The following is a 21,199-nucleotide window of genomic DNA, read 5'->3' as shown; positions in this document are numbered from 1 at the left end:
TGCGCTCAAGTGAGTGGAGTGATGAAATCAAGGCTACAAGGGACCGAAGCTCACCGACCTAACTGGTGACACGCTGCTGGGCCCCGTGAGGAAGCCGCACGGTCCCACAGTGGTCCCCGGCGCATCCCTGGGTTGGGACCACTCGAAGAGAAAAGGGGAGCCGCGCGCGCGTGGGGGCGGGGGAGGAGTGCGGCTCAGATTTCGCACCCCCCCCCCCCCGCCTGTGGGCTCCGGGTACCAGGTGGCCGCCGCGCGGGACAGCGCAGACCGGGACGCTGCAGGGCTCGCGGGCGGCGCGCGGACTGCGGAGGAGTTGCGGGGCGCGCGCACGGCCGGCTCGCTCGCGGCTCACCTGGAACGCTCAGGTAGGACCTGGGCGGAGCGCGGGGCTGGCGCGCAGGCGCGGGATCCGGCCTCGCCCCTGCCGACGTCGCCGGCGGGAGCTCACCTGGGAGACTCTCAGAGGAAGAGGAGCCTGGCCGCCACCGCGCCTGGCAACGCGGGAGGCCCGGCGGGCAGGCAGGAAGCGGCGGCGGAGGAGGAGTTGAACCCAACAGCCCACGGGAGCCACAGCCACCCGAGTCGCCGGCGCCGCCACCTGCACTTGGCTGGGGTCCCGCGGGCAGCGCCCCCGGCAGGCCACCGCTTCCCGCCGCCTGCCCAGCCCACCTGCCAGGTAAGCCGGCTCTCAGTCCGCCGGGACCCCGCGATCCGGGCAAGGGACAGGGTGCCGGACGGCCCCGAAGCTGCCCGCTGCCGGTTGGACGCGGTCTCGAGAGCGGGTTTCAGTTGCCCCCCTCGGGAGAGGCCGGCGGGGACACGGCTCACGCCTGTCGCCGGTGCCCCTCGGCAGCCCCGGGGCAAGGCTCCAGCACGAGAGATCTACCCTGGCCAAAAGTCCCCCGGTCCTCGGGAAGGTGGGTTGCGGCGGAGGCACTGCTGCTCAAGGCTCGCCAACTTGGGCTAGCAGGTTGCCTGCCCGCTCCCGGGTACCTAGTGGAGCCAAACCCGCGACGGGGAGGGCTGGGGCTGTGCTGGGCAACTTTCCCCGCCATCCCCTAGACAGTCCTAGACTGGAAACCGCAGCAGCCCGAGCCATCTCGAAGCTTTCCGACTGGTTTGGAAGGCGCTCGGTGGTCGGACGCGGGCATCCGCGCTCTGCGCTTCTCCGGGTGCACTCCCCCCGCCAGAGCTGCGCCCACTTTCCGGTTGAAGGTGGCAGAGTTCAGGTCTTCGTGGCAGGAGGAAATAGAGCTGCGGTTCACCAACTGCACACTCTCCTCTCAGAAGACCTGTTGACTTAAGGACCAGTGTATCTCGGATCTGGTGTGCCTGTGCATATGACTCAAAGGTTAAAAAAAAAAAAAAAACTTTGTTTCAGCATCCTGCCACGTCTGAACCTGGGAGTGCCAAGCCCAAATTCCTGTCTACCTAATTAGGATTTTCAGAAGCCTAAAAATTAAGGTTGAAATTACTCTTACCATAGACTTAATTCCTTCCTTCTGTTTTGGGGACTGCATCAAATTACCCCACCCACACACCCACCCTTTTCTGAAAATTGATTTTAAGAACAAATTACTAATATGACTTGCTGTTGAAGTTATACTACATAATGAACATCTGACTTCGAATCCTTTTGTTAAAATCCAGAAAGTTACATTTGAATTTGTGACTTTATGGTTGTGAGAAAATGTGTACTCTAATCAACTAACTTTGAGTTTGCTGCTTAGGCATATAAGTTCAAGGCCAAACCCTATAATTATTTCTTTTTAACCTTGACCATTAACTGAACCAAACATATGTTAGTCGAAACATTCCGGGCAGTGTGTTACTACCAAGCATTTTTTGTTTGTTTGTTTGTTTTTTCAAGACCGGGTTTCTCTGTATTGTTTTGGACCCTGTTCTGGAACTCACTTGGTAGACCAGGCTGGTCTCGAACTCACGGAGATCCGCCTGCCTCTGCCTCCCGAGTGCTGGGATTAAAGGTGTTTGCCACCAACGCCCGGCCCAAGCATTTATTAATACAATGTTTAACAAGCATTTTTTCTATCCAATCCCTAGGTATGCTTAGTTCTGCCTTTACTAATTTTTAAAACATATATTTAGTACATTTAACTTAAAACGCTTTAGGCTGTACATGATTTTTTAATGAGGTGCAATTAAAATCTAAAAACCACCATAACAGCACATACTTGTTGATTCAACCAAAGCCTTTCAAGAGTCTCACCTACCTTCTTAATCTTGTCTCCATAGTGAGAAACTAATGTGCTAAGTAATGTTTGAACACTGAGTAGGTATTGCCCCTACAATTTGAATATTAGTTTTCACTGACTTTTGGGCAAGTATTATCAGACTATCTTGAGTCTAACCTCAGGGGGGGGGAAAAACCTGTAGCCTCTTCTTGTTAGTTGTAATAACAGTGGAGCCTTGGTTTCTGTCTGTAAGGGGTTGGGGGGGGCAATGTTTCCCTACACTAAGCTAATGAAGCCTTGAGGACATTAGGGTATCTTCTAGTGCTAGCATTCTTAGGCTCTCCTGTCAAGCCATCCCAATTGAATAGCAGCAGTCCAAAAGGGTGTTCTAACTGTATTTCCTGCTGCAAGTGCTAGAGAGAGCATTGCTCTGGAGGCTTGACTGAGGGCTCCCATATATATCATTGTGTCTCACTGCTCACATTCCCACTGATCTTCCTTTCTTTCATGTAGTGTGTAAGGGCTTTGTAATTATGGAAGAGTCAGTTGTTCTCTGCCCAGCTCTGATTTACTCTGATCTCCACATTGCTCTGTAGAGACTCCATGAGGCCATGATGCTTTTCCCTGGCTGAGAGTTTCACATGTGTATTGATGGTGCCATATGGACTGGGATTTCTTAATCCCTTTTTGGTATTTCAGACACAGTTATTTTTTGAGCCAGTTTGGACGATATTAGCCAGTTCTGATCTTTTATTATATTGGCTTAAATGATATTTTATAAGGCATAGACCCAATGTCTTCCATCCACTTGCAATAATCTAGACGTTTGGTTTCAAACACACTTCCTTAATACCAGTGCTGCAAAAACATTTTTTAAACCCACAGTCCTCTAATTTGAAATATTCTGTTTCAACTCAATACATTGTCGAGGGTATATGTACATAAATGAAATGAGTTCCACAAAACAATATCTAGTCTTGGGACACAGATGCTTTTTTTTCTTTTAATTTGCCTTAATATACTAGAATGATTTCATGTCAGCTAATGGCTGGTATCTGTAGTGCTAAAATAATGTTCCCTTCTGAATGTATATGTTGTTAAGGGTCATTGTTCTAAAAGCTTTCTCTCTCTCTTTCTCTCTCTCTCTCTCTCTCTCTCTGTCTCTCTCTGTCTCACATACACACATACAAATTTCATAAAATCATAGTATACTTCTACTTATTTGATGGAGAGTTTGAGGCTTTAGGATATCTACACTGGAAAATCTCTTAAACATCAGGGGCTACACAAAATCTCTCTCTATACACACACACACACACACACACACACACACACAGAGAGACATATTTTGTTAACATTTTAACCTTTATTATGAAAGAGATATAGGAAAGAATCACTTCCTTTCCTCCATAAAAGTCTAGATTCATAAATTAGATTAAATACCTGGAGGTATGGCACAGCAGATAACAGCATGGTCTGCTGTGCAATAAAACCTTCAGTTCCTAGCACCCACACAGCTGCTCACAACAAACTTACACCAATTACAAGGGATTTCATGCCCTCTTCTGGCCTCTGTGGACATTGCACACATGTGGTACACTCAGGCAAAACATCTGTACACATAAAAATAAATAAATTAGATTAACATTGGAGTGTTGTATACTCCTTTAAATCTAGCACACGGGAGGCAGAGATATGTTTGAGGCCAGTCTAGTCTACATAGCGAGTTCCAGGCCAGCCAGAGCTATATAGCTGAGGACCCCCCCCCAAAAAAAGATTAGATTCCTAAGTCCCTAAGTGATTTGTAGGAATATAGCCTTGGGAAGTCTGATTGGGGATGATTGGGGATAATTAATATTTTCAAAGACACTTTTAACTTTAACACACATTCACATTCTTGGTAGAAGGAACTTTTCTCTGGAAGAAAATATTGCTGTATTTTGGGAATGGCTAATACCAAGATCATCCAGATACATTTAGTCCTCTGGTCTATAAAGTACAGTATTAGATTTGGAATAAACAGATCATTTATTAGTCTAAAAGCTGATCAAGAAAAAAGGGTATTTTCTGTCACCTATCCAATTATACATCTGATTAATACAGGGTAATTAGTATTATATTGTTTGGGTAATTTTAACATAATTAATATACTGTCAATAACAACATTGAATTTAATCAGTTCCAGCAATGGCTGGAGACCAAAGTCTATTAATTTATGGAAAAACACAGTCAAGTAAGACTCAGAATTCTGGGTCGTTAGAGGCTACTGACAACTAGATAAAAGCCTTCCTGAGTCATTCTCTGAGTTGGGTTTATAACTCTGTAACCTCTTCCCTGTACTTCCCTGATTTTCAAACTATGGAAACTCATCTGCTCATGTGTGTGATTGCCTGTTGGGCGTGTCTTTAACTTATCACCATCATACCTGAAGATTATACATGTGTAAACCAGGACATTCAGCATTTCACAAGCAAAAAAAAAAAAGTTTAATTTCCTGTAGTCCATCTGTAAATGTTAGAAATCTTATCATGTCTTACCCAGAAAAAAAAAATATGTGAGTTGTTTACTAGCAAAAGTTGAGCGAGTGAACTGTCAGGAAACTGCCATCCACACCACTGGTAGAATGAGTCTTGTTACAGAAATAGTCCTAACTTTTATTAGCTAACACTGCCCTAGGCCCTGATGAGGAACAGCGTTATATTAGGTATATGGACCATGTCACTATCCTAACATTCCAAAGCATTCTGAATTTTGAAACACATCTGGCCCAAGAGATTGGGAGGAATAGACTGTGGCTTTGTAGCGCTATCTGACAATCAGGCCACAAGCACAGGAGTTATTTTTAACCTTGCCTTATCAGTCACCACAATAGTTTCCATCTGAGGTGGTTTTGTTCCTCCAAAACACATATATAGAAATCTAATTCCATGTGCGTTGGTATTAAGATGTGAGCACTGCCAGCTATGGTGGTGTACACAATTAGCTCTAGTACCCTTGGCGCAGAGGCAGGCAGATCTCTGTGAGTTTAAGGCCAGGCTGTCTTACATAGCAAGCCACAGGCTAGCCAAGGCTGCATAGTTTAAACCATTCCAAAAGAAAACCCAAGCCTTTGGAAGGTGATTGGGTCATGAGGGCTCTGCCTTCAATGGGGCTAGGAGAGTTGGAAAGTTGTCAACTTTTTGTAATTCAGCTATGTGGGTACACATAAAAGTGTGTCATTTATGGGAGTGGGCCCTCTCTGCACTGATCTACCAGTGCCTCTGCCTTGAACGTCCTAACCTCCAGAATGTGGAAGGTTAATTTTTTTTTTTTGTAAATTAGCTTGAGTAGAGTACTTTGCTGTGGCCATCTCAAGACTAACACAGCAGCCATTAGCTCACGGAGTCTGCTCAACACCTCACTGTTTCCTCAACACTATAACTACACACCCCACCCCGCTTCTCCCCTGTAGCAGAGAGTTAACAACTCTACTCTAGGATACTATCTGTACTATCTGAATTCTTTGTGTTGTTGTAGTTGCTGTTTTTTTGAAACCGGGTTTCTCTGTGTAGCCCTAGAACTCACTCTGCGGACCAGGGTGGCCTCGAACTCACAGAGATTCACCTGCCTCTGCCTCCCCGAGCACTGGGATTAAAGGTATGTGCCACCACTGCCCAGCTCTTACCATCCTCAAATCCGTGCTCAGCAGAACCTCTAAAGCAATGATTTAGAAACAGACCAAGCCCATGAACTGAAACTACTCTCCTCTCTGAGCAGAGCTCATGAAGAGTTTCCTGTAGCTCCCAGGGTTCACCAGATTGGAGCCTGTTGGTGGGTGTGCTTGTGCACCTGTGCAAGAGATCCAACCGTTTCCTGCAAGCCAAGTGTGCAGTATGAAAGAGTGAATTGGGGCGGCTGGGAGGGTGGCATAGTGGTAGAGCACTTTCCTCTCATGCTGGGGGCCTTGAATTGGGTCCCCAGCACCACTTAAGAAAAAGGAGCGGGGAGCCTTAGGAAAGTGACCAGCCGTGCAATGCGGCAGAAGCACTTGGTTGAACTTCCTGTTTAACTTAGACTGCTGTTGTTGCCCATCTCATCCCCTTGAATTCTGTTATCTGGGGACGCCTGTGTTCAAGTAAGATTCATTTTTTTCAGAAGGGAAAAGTTAACATTGTGGTGGAAAGACCATGCAGCTTTTATTTATAAATGCTCTCCAAATGAGGACATTACTCCTGATGAGAAAGTGCAAGAAGTATAGTGTGGTTAGACGAAGCCAAAAGTGGGAGGTGGAAACAGAAAATATAGAAAAAGAGTCCTTGATTGTGGCTGTTTTCCTTCACAATTTCTTACTATGACCAAACTGTCTTAAATAAGCATCTCCCAAATCTATACGTTTTTCTCCAGGCCTTTTCTGACTCTCATCTCTCGCCTGGACTTTTGCGATGGCCAAATGGCCAGCCTTTCCAAACTACTACTGATTTCTTTCTGGTTTGTTCTTCACCCTGCATCCAGAATGAGAGTTTTCGAAATACTTGGCCACAGTGACCCCTTCCCAAAGCCTTCCACGCCCTTAGGGTAAGACAAACCCTTTAATGTGGCCTAAAGTCTGGGCATGACTCAGCTGCCGCCACCCCCTCCGTACCCCCTCCCTCCTGTGTTCTGGCAGCCTCTCTTACTGCCAGGTTCTTCTTGCCTCTAGGTCATTGCCAAGTGTCGTTCTTTTTGCCTGTAATAAGCACCTCCCACCTTTGGGCCTGTCAGCTAATAGTCAACCTTCAAGTTCCAGTTTGTGAGCTCCTTATTTTTACCTCTAACTCTAAGTGGAATTTGTCTCTCTCTGGAGTTTGTACTCTCTGCACTCCCCTCACTTTCAACTATGCACTAAACTTTACCTAAAGAAAAACGAGCTCCTTGGTACTCAGGTATGTATCAACCTTTAAAATGGATTTCCTCCCACAAGAGGGTGGCCAACTTTAATATTTACCCCACATGTTGAACCGTGTTTTCAATTACTAATAGCTATTCTATTTTTATCATGTAGTAATTAATATCTATCACCTTAGTAAGTATTGATCTTTGTTTACTGCTGCTCATTTGTCCAACATATTTTAAGCAATTTGCATGTAATTCATTAAATTCTCATAGCAACTTATGAAGTATATACTGTTTTATACTGTTTTTCTCCCTTTTGTTTTTTTTTAAGAGACAAGGAAAACAAAACAAAAAACCTAAGAGGTTAGTTCATTTACTTCCATCTAGAAGGTTCTTGTAATCTCAGAACAAAGACACACAGCCACTTAAGTCTGGTTATAAATCAGTGTTTCTACTTTACATGTGAATAAAGTTAAGTCTGATTACTAAGTGAGTCACAACTGTAACAACAAATCTCTAGTTACTTGTTCACCCTCTCTTTAGATGTCTCTAACAGTATTCTCTTTTAGAATAATATGCTTATAGTGTGGTTTCTCATGTCAGTATTTAGCATTGTGGCAGATAAGTATATATCTCTTTCACTCAACATGGAAGTCTCATTCGTTGTTTGCATTTTGATATTTATTTGTTATGATTCTGTAGATACTGTCCACTACAAACCCAATCAAGCCTACTGAGGTTGTTTTGTCTGGTGTTTGAAGTCGTCTCATAGAGAAGCCCAGCTTTGTCCTAGCAATCACTGTGTAGTCCATGATGTTCTTAATATTCTCTTGCCTCAGGCTTCGAGAGTTCTGACTACAAATGTGTAACGCTGCACTCGGCTAGGTATTCATCTTTATTTGTAGTTTTTCTTTTATCATACAGTTAGGCTTGGTCTATAATTGGCCAGGTTGGTCTCAAACACTTTAGACATGTTGTGCTTCAGCCTCCAAATAGTTGAGACTACCAGCATGTGTCCTGTAGATATTGCTTTCAACACTTTGTTAGTAGTTAACTAATTTAACAAAATTGACCTGCCTAACTTTTCCAAGTATTAAGTTGGAGCTTGACTTCTTTGTATGACAAGATCTCCTTAGTTTTACATAATCGAAACATCAGATTTTTGGTCCCCTCCATCTGTCCTCTTGTTCTGCTTTGGACCATTGCTTGTTGGGACTGTTCTGGGTCTTCTGTTGGTGATTTTTCTTTGATGATATCTCTGAATTGGTATTTTTTAGATGATATGACCCTTCCTATTTATTCCCTCTATTATTTTGTGTGACATATCTTCTTGTGAAATGGATTGTAGAATTAAGAAATTCAAGATACCACATTATGAAAATCATTATTATATTTTCTTCATGATTTATTATTGTTAGTCTTTTCATGCTGGCCATCATTTTCCAAAATAGCATGCAATAAGTTTTTCTTTGATTGTTGCTGTCTGACAGTTTTCCTTTGTCTAGAACAGCGTTAGTCGTCAACTCAGGTTGAGTTTCACAGCCTCCCTATCTACTGATTTGCTGAGTTCAGCTGACTCCCAAGTCTCTTTTCCAAACCTCCATATTTCTTTTATTCATCTCTTGTTCAAATTATTTTTCATAATCCCATAATTGCCTCTACCCTACTATCTGACCTCCTCTTTCTCCAAAAATAATTTATATCCTGTACAACTTTCAAGGGAAATCATTTTAACTTTCAGTTTTAGTTATCATACTGCTTAAAATCTGCCAGGGCCTCACCCATTGCCTAAGGAGTTAAGTTTAAATCCCACAGGATTATGAACCCATCCCTTCCTTGTTTGGAACTTGGCATTCAGCACAGGGATGCTTAGCCTCACTCTATGACAACTGACTGCTCGTGGTTTTAAGGAAAATAACCCTATCTGAGGTCAGCCATTGAAGGAACAGAGACTGATTTATCATAAATTTATAACAAAGGAAGTTTTGGATTGCTTAACCAACAAGAGAGGGTAATGTGGGGTTACCAAAGATGACTGAAGCACTCAAAGCTATTTTATATCTCACATTAGGCACATTTGCCACCTGATCTAAAAAATGCTATGAATGATTTGAAGATTGGATTTGATTATGTTACAGCTGGGTTGGTAGAAGTAGGAAGGGTGTAATGGGGAAGTTTATTATGTTGAAATTCGAGTCTTTTAGGATTTTTCCAGCAAGAGTTGGCAAAATATAGCCCCTGGGCCAAATTTGGTGCACACAGCCGGTTTTTGTAAAAAAAAAAAAAAAATCCAACAACAACAACAAAAAAAACCAGTTTGATAGGAACACAGATATGCTTATTCATTGATGCATTGCGTTCCCCTCCCCCCAGCATTTAGTAGTTGCGATAGAGGTCATGTGATCTTTAAACCAAAAGAAAGGAAGGGAGTGACTGGCTCTTTATGAAAAGCTTGCTGCCACCTCTACAGGCTGGTAGGCACTGAGAGGTACAGCGTGAGATCTAGGAAAGAGAGGAGGGTACGCCTTTAGAAAGATGAAAGTAGCTGAGCAAGAAGTCTTCCCTTTTTTGCCCTCTATATCCCATCCGTTAACACTCTTGGGCCTTTAAGGACTGAATGGACTGAAATGATCTTCTGCTTAGGAGTTTTTGTGCCCCTTCATGGATGGCCTGGCTCATGAGACTGAACAAGTGCATCTTGGATGCTCACCCTTCAGATGCATTGCATAGGGTCAGTCAGCATCCCTTCCCTAGCTGTTGTGAAATGCATCCAGGAGTGGTGCCTTTGCGCCTGTGAAAAAGCAGTCTGCAATTGCTCTCTTTAGGTCGGTGAGATCAGCTTCCTGATTTCAGCGGAGTTAATGGGGTCCAGTAACAGCAGAAGCAAAGAGGCACCAAGCATTATCCACCAAAGACAAAGTAGCTACACCTTCCATAATGGAAGGTGAGGGTATGGAACCATCAGAAAGCCGTGTCCTCTATATCCCTGCTGGCAGCTGAGATGTATTTGCCAGGTCCCTCCTAGTGGTGACTAAGAAATGAAACAGATAGGCAACTTTTAGTTGTCAGAACTGAGAGCCTTAGTTTCAACCATATTCCAAACCTCTGTCAATTCACAAATTCAGAACTCTTCCCCAGCTGGACCAACAACCATTTACTAGAGAGTATGCTTTGAAGGAAAGGAAGCACTCAGACTTTTGTACCAGTTCCTAGAAACCGTGGCCAAGTGACAGATGGAACTGGGACTGACTTTAGGCTTCACTTCTTCAAGTTCTCCTTCCTGTGGATGTGGATGAGGGCAGGCAAGCCTTTAACACATGGCTCTTTGGGTGACACTGTCCCAAACCATAATACTTTGTCCCTTTCAGCTCATGTCCATGACTTTGGGGGGGGCGGATTTTCTTAGTCCAAATGATAGAGAAAGAAAACTCAAACCTGATTTACTGATGAGTTTACACACTGAGAATAAACAGCTGCAGAGTTTAGCCCAGCTCATTGTTAGTTGTAAAAGATGCCCCCTCGCCCCCAAGCCAGGAAATTCTTCCCATAGGTAGAAATTGTGATTCGTTCACTGTGTTTGGAATGAGAGATGGTCAGGGGTATAGATCTTTATTGGTTGACTGGAAGTTATAATGGTAATAGATCTTTATTGATTGACTGGAAGTTACAATGGTTTTTATGACCAGGGCCTTGAAAGAATTGAACCTTGAAGACTAGTAATGCTGGAATTTGAGGCTGTGTATTTAAGTCTTTTGGAAGGGGCAGACCCTGAAGAAGTTTATCTCATCCACATACACAAAGGATTTGGCTTCAATAGAAAGCTTTTAAGGATCAAATGGGGGAAAATGACACACCCAATGGACCATGAAGGTCAGCCAGCACCCCTCCCCAGCTACCTGCGTGCTTTTTCCACCACAATGAATGGTGGGCCTGGTGTACAGGAATGGAGGCTGTCTGGCCAGATCTGCTATGTTCCTATCTACAGAGAACAACATTGAGCCCTGTAGTGGACAGGGAAGACTGAATAGTCCAAAGGATAGCCTTTACTGCTTACCAGTTGATAATTTGTATGCTTTAATTATTAGCCTGCTCTGCAGTATTGGAGCCAACCCCTGTACCAGCTGGTGCTGTGTTCATCCCTGGCAGCCAAGTGCTTGAAGGACACCGAGCATATCAGGGGCTTCCCTTCCTGGCCTCAGGGCTGTACCAGTACTCAACACTTTCCATGGCTTTCTCCAGTGGTAGACCCCTCCAGGGAACAGCTTTCCTAGGATTAGCCTCTCCCACTCCCCTGTTTTTATGCAATAAGGTTGTGTGTCTTCCCAGCTTAAGTCCCTGCTCCCCAAACTCTTTCCCCGACTTACAAAAGGGTCTGAAACAAGGGGTTGTGTGTGGAGGTGGCACTCTTACCCTCCATCCCAGGCAACCAGCCCCGAATTAACTTGACCTCAGCTCCACATTAAAAAGGTGAGCTTGACTTCCAAAGCCTGCACTGTTCCTCGGCACCTCCCAGTCCCGGGAACCTGTTCCTCCCTGTGAGTAGCCTCTTCCCAGGTCTCCCAAAGGCACTATCTGGCAAGTCTCAGAGCTGGTGCCTGCCTCTGTCAACTCTGTCACTGCAGCCGTCAGGCTCCTGTCCCTCCCTTAAATGCTACCGTGTAGTTCTGTTGCTGTGCCCCTATCAGAATCACCTTTACTAGGGCTGATTTTTCTACCACGTAAGATTATGATCCTGCCTTAAAGTCATCAGCCCCTAGAAGAAGAAGAAGAAAAGGGTAAATTCCACAATCCCCAGAAGATGTTCAGGCTGTTTGTGAATTGGTTTCTACCTTTCCTCCCCATGTCCTCTCCTGCTGTTTCCCGTCTGTGCCTCGGATAAGGCTGTGGCCTTTTTTAATTATGCCTTTCTATCTCTCATCTCTGTCTTGGCAATCTGCCTAAAAGTCTCTTATCTTTCAAGATTCTGTTCAGCCAAGTCAGTCATTTCTGGGCACTTTCCTTTAAGACTTCTGCAAGCATCCCGCCTTCTTGGTCTCCTCATAGCACACATGACCCTGCTTTGCCTGTTGGCTTGTGCTATATTACGTTGACCCCTCAGCCTCTGTTCCCTGAGGGGAAAAGTTATCTGCAATGTTGAGGCCAAACCTAGAGCAATATTTGACACATAGGAAATTATACAACTACATGAAGTTTCGAAAGATAGGTGAAAACCTAACAGCTCATTTTGTTCTAACATGAAGCTCCTAAAGCTAGAAATGTCCAGAAATATTGGAATCTCACTTTTGTGGGCAACAGACAACATAACGGAGGCAGCTTTTGGGGCCAAAGTTAACTTTTTCTTATTTTAAATTTTATAATAACATTGGAACAAATGCTGAATGAAGTGTCCAAGTTAGTTTTCACTGTTACAAATGACATTTTCTTTAATTATTGTGTAATTATTTTGGGGGATAAGAGTCAATTTTCCTTTTCTTGTCACTATTAATAATGGGAAAGGCATGAAATCATATACTAAGCCCTTTTACACTGTTACTGTTTTTTGGGACAAGGTTTCTTTGTATAGCCTTGGCTGTCCTGAAACTCACTCTGTAGACCAGGCTAGCCTCAAACTCACATAGATCCTCCTGCCTCTACTTTCCAAGGCACTAAAGGCATGTACCACCACCACCCAGTTTACATTACATATTTTAAATGACAATGAAGAAATCAACTTTCAGCCTGGTTCAGGCTGTCAACAAGTCACATTGGCTCACATTAGGACAAACAGTGTTCTCTTCTCAGGCTCAATTGCAAACAGCTCTTCATCAGGCCAGCTTCTGCCTTTAAATGCTAGAGGCCCAAAGACAGATACCTCAAGTAAAACTAAGGGTGTTTTCGTTGTACTGCTAGATTTTGTATTTGTGCGAGTTACTGAAATAGCTGCCGAAAACAATGACTTCAATTGATTGTAAGTCATAGGTTACTCTACAGGAAGAACAAATCTGGGAGAGAATGACAGCTCACTTCCTGGTAAAGGTTCGTCATCAGTTCACTTAACTGGTTAATGGCCAAGCACGTGAAAAGAAGGTCAAGAAGGTCACTGTTGAGAGTGTTGGCCAGTACATGTCAGTATAACTTTACTTCCCCATGCGTCTGGTCTCCTTATAATCTGTTTAACGAAGTCCTTTGACTCCCTGCTTAGCAAGCTTAGATATATCTCTTTTTTAAAATCTGAAGATGCAGTATTTTATGTATATCATATAGTAATTATTGACAGAGTTAACAAAACGTGTGGTTTTGTTTGGTTTGGGTTTTTTTTTTTCTTTCTTTTCCTGGCAAGAAAGTTTTATTCTTTCACAGTGGATCATAGTCAATTACCATAACTATCTTCTTCTTAAAGTATAATTTTCTTGAGGGTAAAATGTCTATGTATTCTTTAAGCCATAAGAGTACCTAGTAGCTCTTGTTCAGTTGTTGGTTGAAGTAATGAATAGTGCCCTGACTATAGCAAAGAATCACTACTAATATCATCTATCATCTCTGTTTGTAGGTATTACTATTTAAAGAAACCTTTTTACCGGGATATCTATGATAAAAAGTATAAGTAACAAAGGAAACCATAACTGTTGTCTGTCAAGTAACAAATATTTAATGCCAGAATGGCTCACCTAAAGCGACTAGTAAAATTGCACATTAAAAGACATTACCATAAAAAGTTCTGGAAGCTCGGTGCAGTCATCTTTTTCTTTTTAGTAGTTTTGATTTTAATGCAAAGAGAAGTAAGTGTCCAATATTCCAAGGAGGAATCAAAGATGGAGAGAAACTTGAAAAACAAAAACAAAATGTTTGACTTTATGCTCGAAGCTGTAAACAACATTAAAGATGCAATGCCAAAGATGCAGATAGGAGCGCCTGTCAAGCCAAGCGTAGAAATCCCCAAGGAGAGGCCCTGTTTGCAAGGCTACTATACAGCAGCCGAGTTGAAGCCCGTTCTTGACCGTCCACCTCAGGATTCCAATGCGCCTGGTGCTTCTGGGAAGCCTTTCAAGATCACTCATCTCAGCCCGGAGGAGCAGAAGGAGAAAGAGCGTGGGGAAACAAAGCACTGTTTCAACGCCTTTGCGAGTGACAGGATTTCTTTACACCGTGACCTTGGACCTGACACCCGACCGCCTGAGTATGTTGAAGAATATTTGTCAGCAGGGTTTTCAAGGAAGAGGTGTTAATTCAGGCTCACTCTCTAGGCACTCTGAAGCAAAAGTATCAGCCAGTGCTCTTCACTGCATGTTTCCTTTGATTTTGTTTATAATGATTGAGGCAGAGTATCCATAGCTCTTGCATGGTTTGGGAGTGGAGACATGAAATGTACCTTCTGAATTAGAAAACTGGATTCTAGATCTGATGTACACTCAAGGGGAAATCTCTTTTTTTCCTCAAATGCTATAATTTCCTCACCCATTTAGGAACATTTGGACAGTTTTTAATAGAAAATGTAGGAGGTGACGGGGTTGTTTTCTTTTCTCTGATTTGCTATGGAATAGAAATGTTTTTTAAACTGTGCCAAGGTTTTGAAGCCATTAGGTAGTTTATTGGTTTGTAGAGTGTGTCACACACTTTGTGAGCACTGTCAGGACATGGTTATATCTCAGAGTGCTCTGGGTTTTGTACACGTTGCTTTTAAGAATGGAAGTTGTTAAAGCTGACTTCCACTTTCTCAGAAGCTCTGTTGATGTGCTCTCATGTCTGTAGAATCAGAGGCAAATATTCCTAATTAAGTGATGTCATTTACATACTTGTCTCAACAGTGCGGAATCTCTCTCTCTCTGCCTTTAATTAACCGTTTTGTTGCCTGTAAGATGATGTTCAAATGCTGCCTTTGAATGGCAAAAGATGAGATGAATCCTGAACTTTTAACCATTCATGAATTTTTAGAGGACAAGATAGGCAAACAGTAAGCAACTGGTGCCTACTGTATATTTTGTTTACTGGTTCTAACAGATAACATTTGCCATTGAATATATATATGTATGTATGTATGCATATATGCATACATACATGTATATATATATATATATATTTGTAGATAGGTTTATTCTTTTTCTCAAATTTTGTTAGATTTGTGATTGTGAATTCCTGCTCTGTCTACATGCATGCCTACATGTTAAATTGCAGGGTAGATTGATGTCACTTTATTCTAATTGGTGTGGTTCAAGGTTAAGTTGCCCATCAGTTCAAAGTAAATGTAGGAAGAAACAGTTGCTCTGTAAAATATCCTAGACTTTCCGAGGGTCCTGTCTTTTGTCAATAGATTCAGATGCAGTGTTATATTCTACTTATTCTGGCAGAATTCATGACTGGAAAACGGTTCACATAAGAACTCACTAAGCATGATTTTTATTCATTGAGATGTCAGTTACTATCAGCTTAAGATGGGCATTTTAATTCTTTTTTTTTTAAAGATTTATTTATCACATATATAGTGTTCTGCCTACGTGCCAGACGAGGGCACCCGACTGAATTGTAGATGGTTGTGAGCTACCATGTGGTTGCTAGGAATTGAACTCAGGAACCCTGGAAGAGCAGTCAGTGCTCTTAACCTCTGAGCCATGTCTCCAGCCCCGGGCATTTTAATTCTAACACTAGAAAACTTCAATAATGTACAGTAATTTAACTGCCGCAGAAAGAGAAAATCAGCTGAGCACATTAACAGCCATTATGGTTTTGGAGTTGGATGTCTGCTTCTTCACTACTCTCTGGATAACATTCTGTGGGGTGCTAAAGGCCAGTTGTTTCTTACTTTGAATATAACCAGTATCAGCAGAACCCCATTTTCTGAAAACCTTACTAGTATTTTTTTTTCAAAGCTCATCAGTCATGTGGGTCTAGTGTCTCTTAAAGACAGGTGATGATGACTTGATTTATAATTTAAGCAATTTCTAAATGTTGAATTTTATAAATTGCCTTACTGAAAATATAGAGTCTCTGTGGCAGGTTATTTGATTGCACTATTTTAAATGGTACGAAGTGGTATTTCAAAATGATTGCAGCTTAAAGTCATATTGAGAAATTTTATTTCTTGCAATAATGATAGAACCAAGAGTTTGCTGTGACCCTTTCACTATCATTTTTACTAATTCTCATTAATAGTTACCTGTTAGGCAAATAAATCCTAGCTTATGTAAGCAGGGGGAACACCTTTCACAGTTAAATTGGTATCTTCACTAGTGCTACATACGTGTGTTTGTGTGTGTGCACTTTTGTCCATTGCATCTTTAATATTATATATTATATAATTCTTTTCTTGTTTTTTGAGACAGGGTTTTTTTTTGTGTAGCTTTGTAGAACAGGCTGGCCTTGAACTCACAGAGATCTGTCTGCCTCTGCCTTCCTAGTGCTAGGACTAAAGGTCATCACCACCCAGCTAATATTATATGATTCCTTTTTTCTTTAAATGGTTTTTCAAGACAGGGTTTCTCTGTGTAGCTTTGGAGCCTATCCTAGCACTTGCTCTGTAGACAGGCTGGCCTCAAACTCCACCTGCCTCTGCCTCCCGAGTGCTGGGATTGAAGGCATGCACCACCAACGCCCGGCTTATAATTTATAATTGGTATTGTATTAATTGACTACAAATAAAGGTAGGTGAAAATCCTTAATCTTTAATCCCCAAATTCTCTAATAACATGAGAAAATGCAATACTGCGGGTTTTTTTCCAGAAGTGTCACTTAACAGCTTATGTTGGTTTATAAACCACTGTATATTAAAATATGAACTTCTATTAGTAACTTATTGCTGTCATTATGGTAAAGTGTACATATGTGTTTGCATTTTATTTTCACCTTGTAGTTTATTCAACATGAAGTTCCATTTAGTAAGTAACCTATTGCTGTGTCGTAATTGTAAAGTGTACTTGTGTGTTTGCGTTTTATTTTTAGTTGGCAGTTTATCCAACATTCAGTTTTCAAACAGTAACTTGCTGTAATTCTGCGCGACACTCTACCAGTGCATTTTTACTGCCCTCCCTGTCCCCTGTCAGCTTGTCCTCTCCACAGCTACCTCTTATCTAATTCTTTTTCTCTCACATAAACATTTCACCCTACTGACCTGCTTTTGGGAAACACATTTCTTCCAAGGTGTGCATTACAAAGGCTTTTCAAGATAGAACTTGATGATTTGTTTGTAGGCTCAGCTTGCCACACTGGAGATGGCCCAATGGCCACTCAAAGCAACTGAAGTGTGTTGGGTCTTATCTCTACGAGTGAATGATTTACTTCCTTGCCTTTGAGTTTGAGCAGCAATCTTTGGGTTTTTTTGTGTGTACTGTTTTTATAGGGTGGAGGGAATGATATAGTCTGCTGCCCAGAATGCTAGAATCATGCGTGACATTTAAATGAATTTATAGGCAGTGTTGCCTTGTCAGCTTATCTTTTGCACAGACCACACACAGTTAGTTTTGTGCCATGACTTGTAAAGCCCCCACTCTTTCTCACTCTGAGGGCTGGTGACTGTGTTCATCATGGCATCTCATCTCAAGGGCTAGAGGATGTCCTGAGCCACCATTGCCTTGCTATCCCAATTAGTTTAAATAATGCTTTCTTTGAGGAAGACAGTGTTACGAGAGTGAATTTGGTAACAGTCTGTAACTGATGCTTTTAGGTAACTGTTAGTAACACTAATCAAATCAAGACCACTGAGGAGTTCTTTTCCTGTGTACACAATCATTATATGCACAAGACTTTTTTTCCTAAAGACAGGATCTCACTATGTAGCCTTGACTGGCCTGGAATTTGTACTTCAAGCTCACAAAGACTGACCTGCCTCTCCCTCCAAGTGCTGGTACTGAAGTGATGTACCATCATGACTGGCCCAGGACAAACCTTTTAACATGGATACCTAGGTCTTTAAATTTCTAACTGTATCTTGTTAAAAGACAGTTTGAAAATGATAGGTCTTAGTCAAACAGCAAAGCATCAGGGTGAATTCCTTAACACAGATGGTTAAATGGTGCGAAGTATATGCTGCTCATAAGAACCTAGGTTTCATGGTGAGTTCACTTCCCAGTTTGTTTCTATACATTAAGCATATTGATTAAGTTAACTTGGGAGATACTTAGGAAACACACATCCTATACTTTCAAACATATCTAACTTAAAATAATTTCTACCAAAGTGACTTCAACTAATGAAGTTATGCAGTTTAAACCAAAGGAGAAAATGGGTGACTTAGGCAAGAAAAAAACTATTTTGTTTGTTACTGAACAATAGTTAGACATTTTGATTTTGCATGTTGTTTCATTTATAGGTTATATTCATTTCTAAAATTAGACAGTTTAGAAACCCTCTTTTTATCTGTATCAGTGCACATGACTAGGATAAATGAGCTGCTTGTAGAACTCTGCTTTAGACTACCTGGATTTATATACCATTAAGATGCTTTCATGTACAAATAGACATTGCTGTTTATTTGGGTTTATTTATGTATTTGAGTTGCTTAATTTATTTTCTGATATTTATATGTGTTGCTGTCATTTCGGGTGATAATGATTAGATAATGATCATTTAGTATTGGCATAGAAATGGTGTCATGATGGTGAAATAAATCAGTAAAATTCATAATTGTTCTCCTCCTTTAACTTCTTCTAGATGTATTGAGCAAAAATTTAAACGCTGCCCTCCCCTGCCTACCACCAGCGTCATAATAGTCTTTCATAATGAAGCGTGGTCCACGCTGCTTAGAACTGTGCACAGTGTGCTCTATTCTTCACCTGCGATACTGCTGAAAGAGATCATTTTGGTGGACGATGCTAGTGTAGATGGTAAGAAAGCATATGCTTGTCAATAAATCCTTGTGGTCGTATCCAAAGTCTGTCTGGTCTATTTCAGACTCTTTGAAGGGGTTGGGTGGTGTGTGATGGATGGTCAAGTTTGAATTCCAAGGTTCCATATTTGAACATTTTGGATTGTAGAACTTTCTGAACACCTTTAGCCATAATGGTAGTTCTAGGCGGTGTGGCTTTTACTCTAGAGCACCATGGCAAAGAGCACAGATGTGAGCATGAAGTAAAGCTGTCTGGGATGGAGCCCCAGCTCTGGTCCTAACCAGAGTGTGAATTTGTTAAGTTACTTACTCTTCAGCCTCAGTTTCTTTATTGCTAAAATGGAGATAACATCTTGCTGTACCAAATTTAAATGTCATTACCTTAAACCACTGAAAAGGAAAACTACAGCAAGTTTAATTAGCATGCTATCGATTATATGAAACATCCCAATGTATGATTGAAAACTGCAGCATCACTGGGTTTTTTAATATGAAGGAGTTCATGTAAGTACCGTAATTAAGAGGTAATGTTCATAAGTACCTGATGCCACACTGTCACTCCACTGTGTTTTATTTGGGCATTTTCCCCCATTGTAGTGCTGAGGATCTAATACAGGCTGCATGCATGACAGGCAACTGCTAAAATGTAGTATGTCCCTAGACCTGGGCCTTCAAAAAAAATTCAGCATTGTTTTCAAAATTAGCAATATTCTTTAAATGTTTGCTTCTACTTAATATCATAAGTTGGATACTTAGATATTTTAAGTTGGAATCATCAGTCTATAAATATTCTGATTTCTGATTTTTCAAAATTACAGCTACTTTAAGTACAAAACAATTTATTTCAGTGGTTACAAAATTTATTCCTGTATAAATACAGGTTTGGAGTTGGATTACCAAAGGTTTGATCTTAGTTGTTTCTTCATTTGTAAAACGTGTACAACTTGCACTCACCAAATTCACAGTATTGTTATGTACTCCATCATTTTATATACACGAGAAAAGAAAAAGGCCAGCAGTGCTCATTAGGTTACATTGCTTGTGTCCCTAGTGCAAGCATGGCAATAAGGGCCATATAATAAAACTATTAGCCTCTTCACATCTATATGTAATTCCATGTATTTGATGGCTTACAGTTAAACTTACTGTGAATGAAGTGAGTTTGTGTTGTCAACAGAGAGAAATATTTGGGCAGAAAAAAAAAGTTGTCCAATTCCAGAGATTTTTTGACATGAATGTGAGACCAATCTCCAAATGAGGAAGCTTTATTATTCATGCGAGGCTCCATAAATTAGATGTGGTTGTTGCATGCCTACAATGCCAGCTGATGCCTGGGGCTACAGCACACAAACAAATAGAAAAAAATCAGATTGGACCATGAGAAGGAAGAGGAAATACCCTTTCCTATTACTTTACCACTTAATTGTAACTAAGAGGTATTTTGCTGCATAATCCGATTTTGTGGTTCTTGCTGTCTGGTTGGACAGCAGCCAGTAGGTTTTAAGTCATACTTAATTAAGATTTTAATCCCCTATAAGTTTACCTGAAAAAGAAAATCAACACTAACATAGTCTTGGAAATGTTTTCCCCCTTTGATTTTTTTGAATGTCTTTTTATATATGGTTTCTATTTTGCTTGATTGTCCTAAGTAGTGAGACAATAGAGGCGTGGCAAATCTACTTCAGTTGAAAACTACATCTTTATTTAAAAGCTCAAGCAACCATCGAAGCAAAGAATGCAGGAATGAAGACATACCCATTCATTGTCTTCCTGTTTCAGTCTTTCTTTACTTTTCCTTTTCTTTCCTAATCACTTTCAAAATAAGCAGGCTTATTTAATTGCATTAGAGTCATACCAATTTAAGATTTCAGGTAATACCACGACTACCACCACCACCACCACCACCCCCTTTGCCTTCAAAATATTCTATTTGATGAGCCAGAGACACTTTCCCCGCAGTCCCATTGCATGTCGTGGAGCAGTGACTGACTCCAAGGGCTTGAGTCTCAGCTTACTCTGCCCTTGGCCTCTAGATAAGGCTAGAAAAGGAGGAAGACTTGGCTAAAAGACCTGCTGGCTTTTGTAATTGAGATAAGCACTTGACAGTACATGTAAGCTGCTTTCTTAACAAAATGTATGCTTAAATGCTTGTGTAATTTGTCCCACCGAATCCATCTGAAACTTACCCAGTGAGCACCCATGTGGAAAAGATGGCTGTATGGAGACTGGGGGTGTGTGCCTGTGATCCCAGCACTCAGAGGCTGAGGCAAGAGGCTCTGGGATCAAAGCTAGCCTCAGATACACACCTGTCTTAAAAAAAAAAAGATATGTACCACACATGCATACACACACGTAAGCACGC

The 21,199-nt window shown here is 41.7% G+C and overlaps 1 protein-coding gene across 1 annotated transcript in view; it reads left to right on the top strand.

The window, feature by feature from the left end:
• The first annotated feature begins 467 nt into the window (after positions 1 to 467).
• Positions 468 to 21,199, top strand: part of Galnt3 (polypeptide N-acetylgalactosaminyltransferase 3) — a 34,878-nt gene continuing 14,146 nt past the window's right edge. Inside the window, exons 1-3 of the mRNA XM_040745485.1 lie at positions 468 to 676; positions 13,573 to 14,199; positions 18,663 to 18,835. Of these exons, the coding sequence (XP_040601419.1) occupies positions 13,682 to 14,199; positions 18,663 to 18,835 (691 nt within the window). The 5' untranslated portion in view covers positions 468 to 676; positions 13,573 to 13,681. The remainder of the gene's footprint in view (positions 677 to 13,572; positions 14,200 to 18,662; positions 18,836 to 21,199) is intronic.

This window comes from Mesocricetus auratus, unplaced genomic scaffold, assembly GCF_017639785.1.
Source record: "Mesocricetus auratus isolate SY011 unplaced genomic scaffold, BCM_Maur_2.0 Super-Scaffold_100004, whole genome shotgun sequence".
NCBI lineage: Eukaryota > Metazoa > Chordata > Mammalia > Rodentia > Cricetidae > Mesocricetus > Mesocricetus auratus.
This window is presented reverse-complemented; position numbering and strand designations above follow the sequence as displayed.